The sequence below is a fragment of the Pelophylax lessonae genome (assembly GCF_965119305.1).
Source record: "Pelophylax lessonae genome assembly, chromosome: 5".
Taxonomy (NCBI): domain Eukaryota; kingdom Metazoa; phylum Chordata; class Amphibia; order Anura; family Ranidae; genus Pelophylax; species Pelophylax lessonae.
Genome location: NC_138772.1, coordinates 483,308,760 through 483,327,272, shown reverse-complemented (window position 1 = coordinate 483,327,272; position 18,513 = coordinate 483,308,760). Strand labels below are relative to the sequence as shown.

General features: G+C 45.0%; 1 protein-coding gene across 1 annotated transcript in view; it reads left to right on the top strand.

The window, feature by feature from the left end:
• STK3 (serine/threonine kinase 3) overlaps nucleotides 1-18,513 on the top strand; it is a 450,433-nt gene that overhangs the window by 202,438 nt on the left and 229,482 nt on the right. Inside the window, exon 7 of the mRNA XM_082257854.1 lies at nucleotides 2,863-3,000. Coding sequence (XP_082113980.1) covers nucleotides 2,863-3,000 — 138 coding nt within the window. The remainder of the gene's footprint in view (nucleotides 1-2,862; nucleotides 3,001-18,513) is intronic.

The window sequence follows — 18,513 nt, the reverse complement described above, 5'->3', positions numbered from 1 at the left end:
AGATGGAAGGTTGCAGCTTGTGCAGACATTTCTTTCTATTACGTGACTTGCAGTTTCACGAGTTGTCATTAAACTGTCTATCAACCTCAGGTCATTAGAGCTGCTATTGATTTCTGATAAGCTGCTGTGCTGCTGTATATTGATTGGAAAAATCGTCCAGTACAAGAGCTGTGCACGGCACAGGGTGATCAGCGCTTTACAACCCATCATAACACTGCACACGGAGTATGTGATTTAGGGTTGGAGATAACAGCTGTTAAGGAAGGTTAAAGTTTTGGCTTTTAATAGCTACTGAATTGCCGTTACATTTAACTCATGATCATCAAAAGATTAAGATACAACTTAGGGTACTTAGGTTCATGGTACAATAATTGGGTGTCATTTCAGTAATAGAAAAGTTTATATGTAAGAAGCTGTTTAATCTTCAGTGTTCTGTTGCCAGGGTATAAAAACATGCAATTGTGTTAGTATTATTTTACTTTACGCAAAAGTTTAAATAGCTAACTGCAAGCCACCGTTCTTGTAAGAATTGCTAGACCTTCACAACATTTATTTTTATATATTTTTTATATATACAGGTGCATCTCATAAAATTAGAATATCATGAAAAAGGTAATTTATTTCAGTAATTTAATTTAAAAAGTGAAACTCATATATTTTATATAAATGCGTTACCCGCAGAGTGATATATTTCAAGCATTTCTTTCTTTTAATTTTGATGATTATGGCCTACGGCTAGTAAAAATCCAAAATTGATTATCTCTGAAAATTTGAGTTTTACATGAGACCAATAAAAAAAAAAGAAATTGGCTTTTAATACAGAAATGTTGGCTCTCCTTGCCCCTCCCTTAGTGAAAACCCAATATTCAGTATCTCAGAAATTTAGAATATTACATAAGACCAATAAAAAAAGGAGTTTTAATAGAGAAATGTTGGCTTACTGAAAAGTATGTCCATGTACAGTATAGTATGCTCTCAATACTTGGCCGGGGCTCCTTTTGTATATATTAGTGCATCAATGCAGCGTGGAATGGTGGCAATCAGCCTGTGGCAATGCTGAGGTGTTATGGAAGCCCAGGTGTCTTTGATAGTGGCTTTTAGCTCATCTGCATTGTTGGGTCTGGTGTCTCTCATATTCCTCTTGGCAATACCCCCCAGATTCTCTATGGGGTTTAGGCCAGAGGGGTTTGCTGGCCAATCAAGCACAGTGATACCATGATGCTTAAACCAGGTATTGGTACTATTTGGCAGTGTGGGCGGTGCCAAGTCCTGCTGGAAAATGAAATCAGCAACTCTATAAGGCTGGTCAGCAGAGGGAAGCATGGAGTGCTCTAGAATTTCCTGCTAGAGGACTGCTCTGACTTTGGACTTGATAAAACGCAGTGGCAATAGAAAGAAGCCAATAACCTACTGCAATGTTTTACACCTCATTCACTGCAGGAAAAAAGGGTACAGCAAGTCTGCTTCATACGGGAGGTGCAGACATGTCTGCAGGTAAAGTGTAATACACACAAATGTGTCTGAATGTTGAATGGACCTTTCTTAAATCATGTACTACATAAGATTCATCAAGTATTGTGAATACAGTTGGTATCACAGAGGTGTGGTTAAAAGGTCAAAACAACATTGCATCACTTAAACATAGTATTTGGAAGTACAATTTTCAAATCTCATTGATGGTACACTTGCATGCTGTACGTGAGTGCCGCTTTTGTTTATCGATCAACGGATCGTTCGCAATTCGCATCGCGTATGGCCTGCCTAAGGTCTCGTATTTACAGCCAAAACTGAGCTGATGTTACATTTATTTGTGAATGCTGGCATGTTACATCTTTCAGAATTGTTTAGATGGTTCCACCATAATTCCATCTTCTATCCAATTCATATTCTGCAAGCCACGGGATGTATTTTGCTTCCAGTGGATTCTTCATAATCACTTGATCTTTTTAAAATAATTTTAAAACATATAATTTTTAAATAAATTAGGGTCTTTTGTTTTTACTTTGTTTTGCTATAAAACCCAACCTGTAGCGATCCAAAAAAAATGCAGCTGTGTGTTCATTAAATAGTTTGTTTTTAACTGCATCTAGTGCAAGTACCCGTATCTGACTCGATATCTACATCTTGTAATCCTTTATAGAGCAGCTCTGAAACTGGGAGAAGGAGGGGCAGGACTGGTAACTAATCTGGTATTCTCCATAGGACTGTGTTTACAGGGAGCTGATAGGAGAGAGCAGAGTTAGTAAGGAGATCACCTCATCAGTCTGCTGCTGTTCTTACACTGATTAGTCAGAATGCTGGGGGTGGAGAAGAGGAAACTCTCTTGTATTATTTAACTGTATTTCGTGTTATTTACCTGGCTGTGCTGTTTGGCAGAGCTGTGTAATTCTTAGCCCCCACACACACCAGTGCAACATGTCAAATCGCATGACAAGTCATACCCTATTGTCGACAATGGAACTGTTAAAATTGATGCGACGCTAACTTTGCTGTGCCACACCAATTTGAAATAGAAGTTCCTGCACTATTTTTGGCGATTTCAGGTGCAACTTGCATAAACATTTGTGCATGAAGTCCCACTGACATGCGGATTTGAAATGTGCGATTTCAAGTGAAGTCGCAGGATTTTAAAGTCCAATTCGGTGTGAATGGGGGCTTAGGGTGGGATGAGCAAAAATAAAAAAAAATTTGACAAGTAAAACAGTTTTCTTATGTGTTTTTATCTGTGTTTTTTTAGTTTATCTTTAAATCAAATATTGCAACCAAATAACCAGTATTGAATTAACCAGTCTCTGAAAACCAATGTTTAAATACTCTGGTTTTAAGTTTTTCAAATGTTAATGTATTTTTGTTTCTTTACAGGCAATATTTATGATTCCCACAAATCCCCCACCTACTTTTAGGAAACCTGAGCTGTGGTCAGATGAATTTACAGATTTTGTAAAGAAATGTCTGGTGAAGAACCCGGAACAAAGAGCAACGGCCACACAGCTCCTGCAGGTAGGAATTAAGTTTGGCCACGTTTCTGAAATATGCAATGCCCTGATGGTGTCACATGCCCTGTTTCATGATCAGTTGTTTTGTCTTATCCGAACTGTAAAAACAACACCTCATTTGTGATGTCTCACCTCAAGGGTGTAGAATAGATATACACAGGCATCAAAGTCGAGAACATTTCATGCAGCAAGCTTTTAATGCAATTTAACTTAGTAGGAGGCCTCAACTGCAGCCCAGGTTGACATATTACAAGAGATGGTCAGAGGCCGTGGGCTGTGGACATGATGCAGGATGTGGTCACAGACGGCTAAAGATCGCAGTCACTAAAAAGCTGCTTTACAAAACAACGTTGACACTGCTAAATGGGCCTAGAGGGCCACACAACAAGTACCAAAGGGCCACAAGTTTGGCATCAGGAGTATATAGGAATCAAAGCAATGAAATCCATCCATCTATAGAACTTTGGTTAAGCAACATCGGCGCTCTTCCATCAAGTTCGAAAATCACTTTCTGTATTCTTCAAAAATGATTCACAAATGCTTGTTTGGTCTAAGCTAAAGTTACTATACAGTTGCTTCTCAAAACATTAGAATATCATCAATGTTAATTTGTTTCAGTAATTCAATTCAAAAAGTGAAACTCCTATATTATATAGATTCATTACACACAGTGATATATTTCAAGCATTTTTTCTTTTATTTTGATTATTATGTCTTACAGCTATTGAAAACCCAAAATTCAGTATTTCAGAAAACTAGAAGATTGTGAAACAGTTCAATATTGAAGACTCATGGGGGTTTATTTACTAAAGCTATAGAGGGAAAAAATTGTCACAATTCTGCATGGAAACCAATCGGCTTTCAGGTTTTATCGCTAAAGCTTAATTAAACAAGCTGAGGTTAGAAGCTGATTGGTTTCTCTGCAGAATTGGGACTAATTTTGCCCTCTCTCTAGCTTTAGTAAATAAACTCCATGGTGTCACACACTAATCGGCTAATTAACTTAAAATACCTCTAAAGGTTTCCTGAGCCGTTAAATGGTATCTCAGTCTGGTTCAGTAGGTCACACAATCATGGGGAAGACTGCTGACTTGACAGTTGTCCAGAAGATGGTCATTGACCCTCACAGAGTGCTGTCCAAAATGCAGCCCTATAGCAGGAAATTCTTGAGCAATTTGTGCTTCCCTTTCTTTTTCCAGCAGGACTTGCCACCTGCCCACACTGCCAAAAGTACCAATACCTGGCTTAATGATCATGGTATCCCTGTGCTTCATTGGCCAGCAAACTTGCCTGACCTAAACCCCATAGAAAATCTGGGGGTATTGTTAGGAGGAAGATGGGACACCAGACCCAACAATGCAGATGAGCTAAAGGCCGATATCAAAGCAACCTGAGCTTCCATAACACCTCAGCAGTGCCACAGGCTGATTGCCTTAATGCCAAGCCGCATTGATGCAGTAATTCATGCAAAAGAAATCCAGCCATTGAGTTTTGAGTGCATACTATACTGCGCATGGACATACTTTTCAGTAAGCCAACATTTCTCTATTAAAATCTTTTTTTTTTCTTTTTTTTTTTTTTTATCGGTCTTATGTAATATTATAATTTTCTGAGATACTGAATTTTGGGTTTTCACTAGCCGTAAGTCATAATCCTTAAAATTAAAAGAAAGAAATCCTTGAAATATATCACTATTTGTCAGGCACTGATGTTTGACGAGAAGGCCTGGCTGGACTCCAGTCTCTGCTCTAATTTATCCCAAAGGTGTTCTGTCGGGTTGAGCTCAAGACTCTGTGCAGGCCACTAGAGTTCCTCCACCCCAAACTCATGCATCCATGTCTTTATGGACCTTGCTTTGTGCACTGGTGCGCAGTCATGTTGGAAAAAGAAGGGCCATCCCCCAAACTGTTCCCACAAAGTTGGGAGTATGTAATTGTCTAAAATGTCTTGGTATGCTGACGCCTGAAGAGTTCCCTTCACTGGAACTAAGGGGCCAAGCCCAACCCTTGAAAAACGACCCCACACCATAATCTCCCCTCCACCAAATGATTTGGACCAGTGCACAGAGCAATGGCCTGCACCTTAACCTGACAGAACACCTTTGGGATGAATTAGAGCGGAGACTGCGAGCCAGGCCTTCTTTCCATCATCAGTGTCTGACCTCACAAATGTGCTTCTGGAAGAATGGTTAAACATTCCCATGGACAGCCTTCCCAGAAGAGTTGAAACTGTTATAGTTGCAAAGGGTGGGCAAACTCAATACTGAGCCCTATAGACTTAAGTTTTACTGCGGCAAGGTGGCTTGGCTGCGCGAACCAGTGTACCTGTACGCCGGTTGCGATGATCTGATTCGGTTCAGAAATGTTCAATCATCAGGTCCAGGATAATGATTTATGGCCTGGACCTGGTGATCAGTTCTGACCAATTGCAGAGCATCCTGTGCCTGTGTAATGTAAACACAGGCACAGGAAATGATACAATCTCTTCTCCTGGAGCCCTTTTCGGTTCCAGCGTGAGAGGAGAAAGCATCAGACAGTGAGTACACAAGCACTCCACTGACACTAGTACACATAGGCACATTTGTCACCCCCTGATCATCCCCCAGTTAACCCTTTCACTCCCTGTCAAAATGTTACTATATACAGTATACAGATAATTTACTGGTCACTGTTTTAGTGTCACTGGTAATGCCAGTTAACCACTTGCCGACTGCCGCAAGTACATATACTGTGGCAGTCAGCCCCCCCTGGGCAAAGTGACGTACCGGTACGTCACTCGCCTGCGAGCCAATAGGGAGCAAGCGGGCGCCGACGGAGGCGCGCTCTTGCTTGTTCACTGGGATCCCCGCGCAAGTGACCAGCGGCTCCGATGTCCGCCGGTCACTCACGATCTCCCGCTGGAGAGGGAGAAAGGCAGGCGGCTGATGTAAACAAAGCCGCCTGTCATTCTCCCTGGTGAAACTGCAGAGATCATACTATGTAGGATCGTATGTCTCTGTGGTTACATCAAAAGTCATGCCCCTTGACAGTTAGAAGCACGCCCCTAGGGACACACGTAATCCCTTGTTCACCAATAAAGTTAACCCCTTCCCTGCCAGTGTCATTTTTACAGAACAGTGCTTATTTATAGCACTGATTACTATAGTAATGTCACTGGTACCCCCAAAAGTGTCAAAAATGTCAGTCACTGGGTCTGATCTGTCCGCCGCAATGTTGCAGTCCCGCAAAAAAAATCGCAGATCGCCGCCATTACTAGTTTTTTAAAAAAAAAAACAATAAAAATGACCTAAGTCTTTCCCTTAGTTAGTAAACCAAATAACTTTTGTGCAAACCAATCAAAATACGCTTATTGCGATTTTTTTTTTTTTTTTTTTTACCAAAAATATGTAGCAGAAAACAAATTGGCCTAAAATGTTAAAACATTTTGATTTTTAAATTTTTTTTTTTCTTGAGGGAATTTCATATAAAAAAAATTTGAAAAATATTATTTTTTCAAAATTGACGCTCTTTTTTTGTTTATAGCGCACAAAAGAAATATCGCACAGGTGATCAAATACCACCAAAAGAAAGCCCTGTTAGTGGGAAAAAAAGGATGTCAATTTTGTTTGGGTACAGCTTCGCACAACCGCGCAATTGTCCGTTAAAGTCACGCAGTGCCGAATCGCAAAATAGGCCCTGGTCTTTGAGCAGCCAAATCCTCCGGGGCTTAAGTGGTTAATGTCAGCAGTAGTTAGTGGTAGTGTCTGTCCCAGATAGGTTTAGGGTACCCTGCCATATATCCCCTAATAAAGATTTAACCCCCTGATAACTCCAGGTAACCCCTTCACTGCCCTGTTACAGTGTCACTATTAAAGTGTACAGATCTGTTTTCTGATCACTGTATTAGTGTCACAGGTGACGTCAGTTAACGTTAGCCACAGATTCAATACTAAATTTTAACCCTTTGATTGCCAGTGACACACACACACACACTCTTAACACCTCCATTACTAGTATAGTGTATTAACGGATCAATATCTTTGATCTGATCCGAACTATACTAGTGTCCCCAATAGTATAATATGGTGTTCCCAAAGCGCAGCGTTAGCCAGATCACCCCTGACACCTGCATTTAGCCCCTCCGCCCAGCCCCCAAGAAGTGCAGTATCCGCAGATTACTGTCACATCCAATACACAGCAGACTAAACTGCAGTGTTAGCAGAGTCAGGCCTGATCTCTGCTAGCACTAGCTGTTACATTTTTTGGTAGCAGTTCAAAAAGTCCTTGACAATCAGGTGCTTTTTTTACCTGTGAGTCACACTAGGTACCTATAAATTTATTGGCCAAAATGGCCAAACAGAGCATGACAGATCAGAGTGATGGGGGAAGCCTCACTGGGTTTGTGCTGGCTTGGCATTTCATGGCCTCCGAAACTGTGATAGGGAGTGAGGAGTGAAATCAACAATTTACGCCCTTAGAAAGCCTAAAGGCGGTAATTGTTTTTTGGGGTCCTGTACGTGGCTAGACTGCCAAAAAGTCTCACACATGTGGTTTCTCCTTACTCAGGAGAAGCAGAAGAATGTATTTTGGGGTGTCATTTCACCCATGGTAATGCGTGAGCTCCCTTCCGCTGTGATTACATGCAATGGAAGCCAATTGGTGGGTGCATCTGCTGACTGTTAGGCAGAGAGGCAGGCCGGCAATCTGCCTATGTAAACAAGGCAGATCAACGTTCTGACAGGAGGGAAGAATGGAATTTGTGTCCCTGTAAAGTAGGGAACAAATTTCATCTTTTCCCCTAGTAAAAGCATCTCACACAGTATAGTAAAACACAGGCTAGGTGCACACACACACTGTTAACCCTTTGATTACCCGATGTTAACCCCTTCCCAGCCAGTGTCAGTACAGAGACAGTGCATATTTTTTTTTAGCACTGATCACTGTATTAGTGTCACTGGTTCCCAAAAAGCGTCAGCTAGTGTCAGAATGTACGCCGCAATATCCTAGTCCCGCTATAAGTTGTGGATCACCGCCATTAGTAGTAAAAATGAAAATATCCCATAGTTTGTAGACGCTATAACGTTTGCGCAAACCAATAGATATTAACTTATTGAGATTTTTTTTTCATCTAAGACATTGTAGCTAAATACATTGTGGCCTAAATTTTATGACAAAAAATTAGTTTATTGGATATTTGTTATAAGAAAAAGTAGAAAATTTAATTTTTTGTCAATTTTTGGTATTTTTTTAGTTTATTTCGCAAAAAATAAAAACCGTAGAGGTGATCAAATGTCACCAAAAGAAAGCTCCATTTTGTGGGGAAAAAAAGGCATACATTTCATTTGGGTGCAGCATTGTATGACTGCGCAATTACCAGTTAAAATCACGCAGTGCCAAATTGCAAAAAATGGCCTGGTCATTAGGGGTAAAACATTCTGATCCTTAAGTGGTTAAAGTTTATGTGCATGTTAACCACAAATGTCAGAAAAAGCCAGGGTCTGCAAGTGGTTAATGAAACAGAGAGAGGAGGATCTTTGCACTGCAGGCCCTTATGTACAGCTTTCTCTCTGGTGAGGAGAATATTGAGCAGCACAATAACGGCATCACCAAATCTTGCAGTTACAGCCACAGTGCTTTAAAGAAATTGTAAAGTCTCAAGGTTTTTCACCTTAATAATTCTATGCATTGAGGTGAAGAACCTTGTTTGTTGCAGCTGCCTCCAGAGCCCCCCCCCCCTTTTTTTCTTACCTGAGCCCATCCATCCCAGCAATGTTCACAAGCCCAGCAGCTCCAGCGGCTGTCTCTGTCCTCATTGGCTAGGTTGATAGCAACAGAAGCCATTCGCTCCCGCTGCTGTCAATCAAATCCAGTAACGCGGGGGGCGGCGAGTCAAGTCCTACTGTCTGTGTCAATGGATGCAGCAGCGGGACTCGGGAGCGTGCTCACACAGGTGCCCCCATGGAAAGTGGCTGTCTGTGGGGGCACCCGATGAAGGGGAGGAGCCAGGAGCACTGGCGGGGAACCCCAGAAGAGGAGGTTCATGGCTGCTCTGTGCAAAACCCTTGCACGGAGCAAGTAAGTATACCATGTGTGTTGTTTTTATTTTAAAAAATCTGAACCTTTAAAACCCCTTTAAGATATCCCACACTAAAGCTGGATACACACTATCCAACTTTTGTGGTTAGATTTCCTTCAGATTTACCCTCTATGTAGTGCAAGGGCCTGCCAGATTGCATACAAATTGAAAGTGTTTAGATTTGACCTCATATTATATGGTTTTGGTAAGTCTAAAGGAAAAAGTCTTCAGAAAATCTTATAGTGTGTATGGCCCATAAAGATGCAGAGCTATAAAGCTCAGGGCATAGGGGCACCTTGGCAAGTGCACTGCTTTTTTTCAGAAGTAGGTCAGGAAAAAAGATATATTATTCAATATGTTCCCTATAAGATAGCCAATCTTCACTCTTTAAACTGAAGTCCACTTGAAAGCTGAGTTCCACTCAAAGGTGGAACTTCCGCTTATCTGTCTCCTCCCCCCTCCGGTGCTACATTTTGCACCTTTTAGGGGGGAGGGGGAAGCAGGTCCCTGTTTTTGACAGGTACCCTGTCCCCACTTCCATCCGACCTCCCCATGGCGAGGTATGTCAGAGGTTTGGCTCCCTCCTCCGCTTTCAGGCCAATTACTGAGCGCAGCGCACTTCACGCATGCGCAGTGGGGGACCCGGCTGTGAAGCCGCAAGGCTTCACTGCTGGGTTCCCTTACTGGCAATGGCGGCAGCAGCAGCCGACGGAAACATCGGCTGCGGTGCCAACATTGCTGGATTCCAGGACAGGTTAGTGTCCAAATATTAAAAGTCAGCAGCCACAGTATGTGTAGCTGCTGACTTTTAATTTTTGGAGGGGGGAAGGGGGGGTGGAACTCCACTTTAAATAGCTACATAAATTCGTAGCCTCTACCTTGGCACAAATATATCAAGGTTTTTGGTTGCACAGCGAGCTCCATTATCATTTAAGTCAGTGGAGTCTTTGTGGTGTAGACGGTAGGGCCTCCACCTTTTCAGTGCTGATAGAGCTGACATCAGTTACATCTGGAATGGTTGTGTTGCAGCTCCTACTGCTTAGCACAGATCCTCTATTGCTCGCAATCTGTTTTTGATAGTTAACAGCCTGTTCTCTACACTAGTTGCTAACATGTAATTTTCAATGTGTATTTCACAGCGGTGTGGACTTTAATGGTGTTTTTCTAAGTTTTATGGAGTAATAAAGGTAAATGACTACTATCTACTATATGGTTATGGCTTGCTGAGAATAGAAATTTCTATTTACTGAATATGTAGCTGTGCAGTTTGCTGACCCAATTATAGCAGTGCTTTAGTACTTATATAGATGGAGCTCAGTTCACCTGGGAAATGATGGTAACTATAGGACATCTGTTGTCCCCAAACAGAAGAGGCATCCGTTTTACTAAACAATATATTTCTTGTGCCTTGGTAAAGACCACAGAGAAGGAATGGCATTAAAAAATATACTGCAAGCAGCTAAGTGCATTTTACCTATTGTGTTCCTGTCACTTTTTATTTATCAATTAGCTCTTAAATGAGTCTGCCGGTATTTCAATTGCATCTGTGTCCAGACTATTACCATTAAACTATAGGCATATGATAAGCAAAAGAGGTAAAAGAGGTTTACGGCTCCATTCACACCAGCCCGGTCTGCTGTGATGCATGAGCACTGCCTAAAGTACATTTACATTGGCAGTTTCAAGTGGTGAACCGGGATGATGCTGGTGGCCGCCTTTTATTTAAAAGCCCTCCTAGCGGGTAATTATCCGCTGGATTGCTTCTACAAGCATGTTAATGGATGTAAACATCTCTTGTGACAGCAATAGGCAGTAACAGGTACTCTTTATGGTGAGAATTGGTATCTATTAGACCAGGGGTCTCAAAACAATGGCCCTCAAGTTGTTCAGGAAATACAATTCCCATCATGCCTAGTCATGTCTGTGAATGTCAGAGTTTTACAATGCCTCATGGGACGTGTGGTTCGGAAACAGCTGGGGGGCGTAGTTTGGAGATCCCTGTATTATACCACTGATGTCTCATCTGCCCTTTCAAGCATCTGATCACACCAAAGTTGCTTCCGGTTTCCTATACCATAGAGTTGATAGGGGACCTTGCAGTCCTCCATCAGTTTTTTGGTAAGACGGGAAACTGCCGGCTTCATTCTGGGTCATCGGTGGGACAGTAAAACCCAGAGGGGCACCAGCGGGGGAGGAGCAGGAGGGGAGGTTTTCTGGCTTACCAGGTTGCTGATCAAGTACCAGGAGGTCCCCAATCAGCTCTCTGGTGTAGGAAACTGGAAGAAACCTTGGTGAGATAAGATGCTTTTAAGAGTGGAGGAGAGATCAGTGGTCTGATACCAAATCTCTCCATAGAGAGTCACTGCCTATTGCGGTCACAAGGCATGTTTACATGTGGGCTTGTGTCACACTTGGAACTGTTCCCAACAGTGCTGATTAACAGTTCATAGAAGTGAACGATCACTCTGTGATCCGTCGGCCGCTGTGTATGTTTACAAGCAGTCACACATAGAAACACATCACTGCAGAGTTGAAAGTTCTTTTGCTATTATAAATGATGATCAGAGCTAATAATAAAATAATGGTCAGCTAAGAGAGGGGGTAGAGCAGGGGTGTCAAACTCAATTTAACTGCGGGCCGTATCCGCATTATGGTTGTCCTCAGAGGGCTGGTTGTATCTGTAAAACTATATAAATTTATGCAGGACCTTTTTTCCCAGAGAATAGGTGCAGAAATTCAACCATGCCCCCCCGCTGAACAACATTGAACAGTGGGTGAGCCAAACTGCAGGAGGATCCTAAAGGGGCAATAAATACCAGGAGTCTATTATGTGCAGAATTCAGGGGTGCGCTATGTACAAAGTGCAGTGTTGAAGAGTGCGCTACGTATAGCATGAAGGGTTTAGGGGTGTGTTGTGCACAGTGTGCAGGGTTCAGCTCTGTTTCACAGGCTGTCCACATCTCACTTCCACCCCTTCTCCTGAGTGTGAGGGCCACAGGAAATGACCTGGAGGCTGGATTCGGCCCGCGGGCCTTGTGTTTGACACATGTGGGGTAGAGGCTCAGTGCTGGCTGTAACTCCGCCCATAGGCATGCCTATAATTTGGAAATAAAATATGGTGTAGTAACAGCCAGGAAAAGAGGGGTTTTTAATCCCCAACAGAGTTACTGATCCAAATGGAACCAAGTGTTTATAGTACTTGGTTTCCTTGTGGGATTAAAATAAATATATTTAAATTTTAATGAAAGTTCAATGTCAAGTTTTTTATTCTAAGAGCACAACCAAAACTGAAATCTTTTTCATTCTGTTTCTGTGTGTTTACTTTAGAAGGTTTGGTTGGCAGTCTGCCAGGATTTCGTCTCAAAAAAAAAAAAAAAAAGTTTTCTGTGCCTGTGGTTTGGACTTTGAAAATGAATTCCCTACAGTGCAAATAGATACAGAGATGAGTGCTTCTAGGCAGCATGCACATGGGTAGTTTGTCCCCAACAGCAAAAAAACTGTACATTTTGGCACACAGGATACAAAGGTGCAGTGTACCGCCCGCTGCCAGGAGCTTGTGAAAGTCAGTTACAGGCTGCAAGATGCAGCCGCTGTATGCTGTTCCTAGTGGCACATGTGAACAGGGATGCATGACCCAACAAAGTCTGTGCTCTGGGAAGATGGCCCTGTGCACGAATGCCACTTGCCACAGCATCCACCGTACACTACGTATATTTTGACAAGATGCTGACAACCATCAGCCACTCGTAATAGGTGTTGAGAAGTCCGCTAACTTCTACGCAACTCCAAATTTCAACAGTAACTGAAGGGACCCGATTTCTAATGCAAACTGAAATTTTTTTCTTTCATGACACTGAAATTGACAGCATATCACTGCCCTCATCTTTCTGAAGATAACACTTCTTATTTTGGTATTGAATAACTTTTATGAGCTAGTTACTCAGCTATCTGATTTAACATGGAAGCATTCCAAATGAAATAAATATCAGCTCTCTAAGTGCTGGTGTTCACTGATTGCCCAAATGATTAACAGATTCTGGAGCTCGGCCCTCTCAGTGACTTATTCTAGGTCAGTGACATAGAGTGCGAGGAATGCACTGCACTCACATATGAAGGGCAACATCTAAGATTATGGCAAACTTTCTGTTTCCTATGTGGAAATACAGTCTGGATAAGAGGGGGGATCTGTGCACCGTCACTTCAAGGCAGACTGAGGTGGAGGTTTAACTCTTTCCCAGCTGCAGAATTACTGGTGGCTGTCAGAAAAGGCTTTTATAGCCCGCAAGAATTTCTATCACAGCGTATTTTCCACCCCTTCGACCATCTGAGCTTTAATAGGGGTGAAAGTACTTCTTTATTGCTTATCTTTTTATTTCCTTGAAAAGAATCGACTTAAACTTCTCTTGCCTTCAATTGTATGCATGTAGATAACTGAAGGTCTGTGAGCCAGTGAAATGAAAGTGCCTAGTATTAAGGCTCATTCACACCTGCACAAACATGACCTGTGGTGTGCGCTGCAAAAAGGATAATGTCAATTCCAATATATCACACAAACTTTTTTGAAGTGTCAGTAGTGACATTTTATTAAAGTGGATGACGAGGTTAATTACCATTATTCCTCAAAATGCTGACTCCCCTCCTCTTGCCTATGCTGACTCCCCCCCTCCTCTTGCCTATGCTGACTCCCCCCCTCCTCTTGCCTATGCTGACTCCCCCCTCCTCTTGCCTATGCTGACTCCCCCCTCCTCTTGCCTATGCTGACTCCCCCCTCCTCTTGCCTATGCTGACTCCCCCCTCCTCTTGCCTATGCTGACTCCCCCCTCCTCTTGCCTATGCTGACTCCCCCCTCCTCTTGCCTATGCTGACTCCCCCCTCCTCTTGCCTATGCTGACTCCCCCCTCCTCTTGCCTATGCTGACTCCCTCCTCTTGCCTATGCTGACTCCCTCCTCTTGCCTGTGCTGACTCCCCCTCCTCCTCTTGCCTATGCGGACTCCCCCCCCCCCCTCCTCTTGCCTATGTGGGCTCCTCCCCTCCTCTTGCCCATGCGGACCCCCTCCTCCTCTTGCCTATGCGGATTCCCCCCCCCCTCCTCTTGCCTATGCGGACTCGCCCCCCCCCCTCCTCTTGCCTATGCAGACTCGCCCTCCTTTTATCTATGCTGCATAGCCTGTATATAAAAGATCAGTGTAAAAACCCCCCTTTTTTTTTTTTAAATCAGAAAACATCTTTATTGAGAGAAAATCACAGCACCACATGAAAACTGCAATACACTGTACAGGCATAGCAACATGAAATCACCATCACCTCAGAAAGAATAGTGTGCATAACAAGTACATCACAACCCCCCCTGAAGCAGACAACCCGCAACAACAGCGCCTGAAACAGTATCATCATCACGACCCTCCAATCCACCCCCAACGTAACTAGCAATCATCCACCGGCAACCCCAACCCATATTTACACATTTAAGACAGTAAACGGTCCAGGATGAGGTCCGTAGGGGCCATTCCCGGACAATTCAACCAAGCACCCCATATTTTAGAGAATTTTTGTGAAGATCCCCTATGTTGGTAAATAACCTTTTCCATTCTAAGGGTGCTCCCAATTTGCTCTAGCCACATCCGAAAGGTCGGAGGCTCAGGTGCAGTCCATAGTCGCAATATAAGTAAGCGAGCCTGAAACAGGGCACGAGAGGCCGCCTCCCTCAGATGTCTGTCCTCCACTTGTTGGTCCAGAATGCCCAGAATGCAGTGTTTAGGGTCCCCAGGCACATCTATCCCCAGGGTACTATTAATAGCAGAGCGCACCTCAGTCCAGTACCTGTGCAGCTTTGGACAACGACACAACAGGTGAATTAAGTCACCCACCTCCCTTTGGCAACGGCCGCATATATCGTTGTCACGGACACCCATAGAGTACAGTTTCAGAGGAGTGTGGTGGACCCTAAGTAATATGTATAATTGAGACACCTGATGCGAAACATTCAAAGAACACGTGCGGACTGATTCTAAGGCCTCCTCCCACTGCTCTCCCGGGATCTCCCCCACATCAGTGCTCCAGTGATCACAGGCCTTGCTAGGGTATTTTTCTAAGTATGCGCTCAGCAGGGCGGAATAGCAGCTAGATATGAACCCTTTGGTGTCAGTAAACTGTTGCATAAGATAGAATATAGGAGTAGGGGACAGGTGGAGCTGTCCCGTGGCAGCCTGAGCCCGCAGCGCATGTTGTAACTGGAAATAGTAGAATGTCATGTGGTCGGATAAGGAAAAGCGCTCCTGCAATTGCGCAAATGGTAGCAGGACCCCTCCGCGGAGGATGTGCCGCAAATGAGTCACCCCAAAAGCCCGCCATCTGTCCGCCTGATCTAATTTGCACAGCTCTGGGTACGCGCGGTTACCCCAGATCGGACTAAATTTGGTATACCCCGTCACTTGTTGCATTTGTTTCGTCTTATCCCATACCTTCTGTAAGAGGCGATACGTCGGGTATCGCCGATTGGGTTTGGTAAACAGCTGTGCCTCCAGTCCCTCCGGTACCCCAGATGTCTCTGTAAATGCCTGCATAACTGCCAATGCTGCACCACCCGGAGCCCCCGACAGCACGCCCACCAGGTGCTGCAGCTGGGACGCCAGATAGTACAGCCAGGGGTTGGGCAGGGCAAGGCCCCCCCCATCCCTGGGCTTCTGCAGCTGTTCCAAGCGGATTCTAGCCGCCTTTCCCTTCCACAGCAAGGAGCGGAAGAGGGTATTTACAATACGAAAAGTTTTCAGGGTAATAACAATTGGGGAATTGTGCAGGAAGTATAGCAGTTGAGGCATCAGTATCATTTTGATAAGGTTTACTCGTCCCGCCAGGGAGAGCCAGAGCTTAGTCCAGATCCTAATTTTATCCCGGAAGCGCGTAAGAAGAGGGCTAATGTTGAGCACACTATATTGATTTGGGTCCGCCGACACCACCACCCCCAGATACTTAAACTTATCAACCACCGGGACCGGGCAGTGAGAGCCCACCGGCTGAGCAGCGTCCGCATCCAGGTGCAGCAACGCTGATTTGGACCAATTAATGGTGAGACCCGAAAACCTCCCGAACTCTGTGATCTCAGACATAACCGCCCGTAGGGATCCACCCGTGTCCCCCAAAGTCAGTAGCATGTCGTCCGCATATAAAAGTATTTTGTCCTGGAGAGGACCGTACTTGAAACCCACTATGGAGTCCCTGTGTCTGATACGCGTCGCAAGGGGCTCAATTGCAAGTGCAAATAACAAAGGGGAAAGCGGGCAGCCCTGCCTCGTTCCCCTACCGAGGCTGAAGCCCTCAGATGTCCTACCTCCCTCTCGTATCGATGCCCGAGGTTGATGGTATAGCAGTCGCACCCATGATAGAAACACCGGGCCAAACCCAAACGCCTCCATCACCGCCCACAGATATCCCCATTCCACGCTGTCAAACGCCTTGTTGGCGTCCAAAGACAACAGCGCTCTTTCTCCCATATTATCCGCCGGTGTTTGGATCGCAACGAACAGTCGTCTAAGATTAAGGGCCGTGGACCTATTGGGCATGAAGCCCGCCTGATCCTCATGAATAATATGAGTGATCACTGAATTCACCCGCCTTGCTAAAACCTTGGCCAACAATTTGACGTCTGCCTGGAGCAATGAAATGGGTCTGTATGATCCCGGGTCCGTGGGTGACTTCCCAGGCTTAAGCAGAAGCACAATGCTCGCCCTAGACATGGACTCTCTAGCCGTCTGGAACACCTCCAACAACTTCGGCATCAGCAGCCCCGAGAAGGCTTGATAGACCTCCACCTGGAGGCCATCATCCCCAGGCGCCTTGGCTCCCGGGAAGAGGGCCAATGCCTCCACCAACTCCTCCTCCGTAATGGGTGCCTCTAGCCCCTCCCGTTGTTCTGCAGTGAGTCTCGGAAGTGGCGTGGTGCCTAAGTACTCCTGCAACTCCTCCGAACTGTACGTTGCCCTTGTAGAATAAATGTCAGTGTAGAATCTAGTAAGTTCCGCCATAATTTCCCCCTGCCTATTCACCAGTCGTCCTGTTGGCAACCTAAGTGCTCCTATGGGGGGAACCGAGGGGCTCGCTCCCACCAAACGAGACAGCAAGCGACCCGTCCGCTCCCCCTCTTCGTAAAACGTGGTCTTGGTGAAAAAACGCTTCTTATCAACCTTAGATCGGACTTCCCCCAACCATACCGATTGAGCCGAGAGCCAGGCTGCTCTCTTCTCCTCAGTAGGGTCAACAATATAATCGGCCTCCAACCTCTGCGTGGTACCAGCTAACTGTTCCTCAAAGAGCTTAGACCCTGTCTGAACCTTCCGGATATGGGTAATCAACACCCCTCGGAGGAAGCATTTAAAGGCATCCCATCTCGCCAGCACATCCCCGTGCGGACCATGGATCTCAAAAAACTCTCCGATGGCAGCAGCAATGCCGTTATCCTGTGGGAACAGCTTCAGCCAAAACGCGTTGAACCTCCAGGGGGCCCTAGTTAAAGCCACCCGGGGGCGCACCGCCAGCCGAACCACCAGCGGAGAGTGATCGGAGATACCCCTAAGGGCATATTCCGCTTCCTCCACAACAGGGAGGGCGGTCCTATTACATACGCAAAGATCAATCCTAGACAGGGAGGAGTGCGTTTTAGAAAAACACGAAAATTGAACTACTCCAGGATGCTTCAAACGCCAGGCCTCCGACCATTCCACCTCCTCCAGGAAGCGCGAAAGGGCAGTGCCCCTGTCAACCACCGGAGAGGGGGATGGCGGATGCCTATCCCGGACGGGATCCAAGATACCGTTAAAATCCCCCACAACAATCAGCGGGGTGCCCACTTTGTCTAGCGTGAAGTTAAGCAATTCCCTAAGAACTAAAGATGAGAACGGGGGCGGAATGTAAACCACCGCCAACACACACGTAAATTGAAACAGCACACAATGCAAAAAAACAAACCTTCCCTCAGGGTCCACCTGCACCCCCAGTTCCCTGAAAGCCAGCGCCCTGTGAACCAGAACACTGACTCCCCTGGAATATGTGGAGTGGGTGGAGTGATACCCCCACCCCACCCAAGAATATCGCAAACAGTTCACAGTGTCCCCCTGCAGATGTGTCTCTTTGAGGCCTATGATGGCAGGGTGGTGTTTCTTCAACTGTGTAGCAATCCTAGCCCTTTTTACTGGGCACCCAAGGCCACGGACATTCCATGAGATCACAGGTACTCCAGCCATGGCAAAAGAGAAAGATGGGGTGGGGCCTCTGCCCCCCTGTACCTCCGTTGTGCAACAAAGTAGGGTGCGACATCCAGGAACAAAAGTAAAAGAGGCAAGGTGTGCAGAAACATAGAGTCCAAAAAGTCCGGTATGGGTGAAGTTCTCTCAAAAACAAAAATGGAAAGCAAAATGAAAAGTCTCAGTCCAGCAAGACACAATGGTGCCTCGTCATAAAACTGAAAAC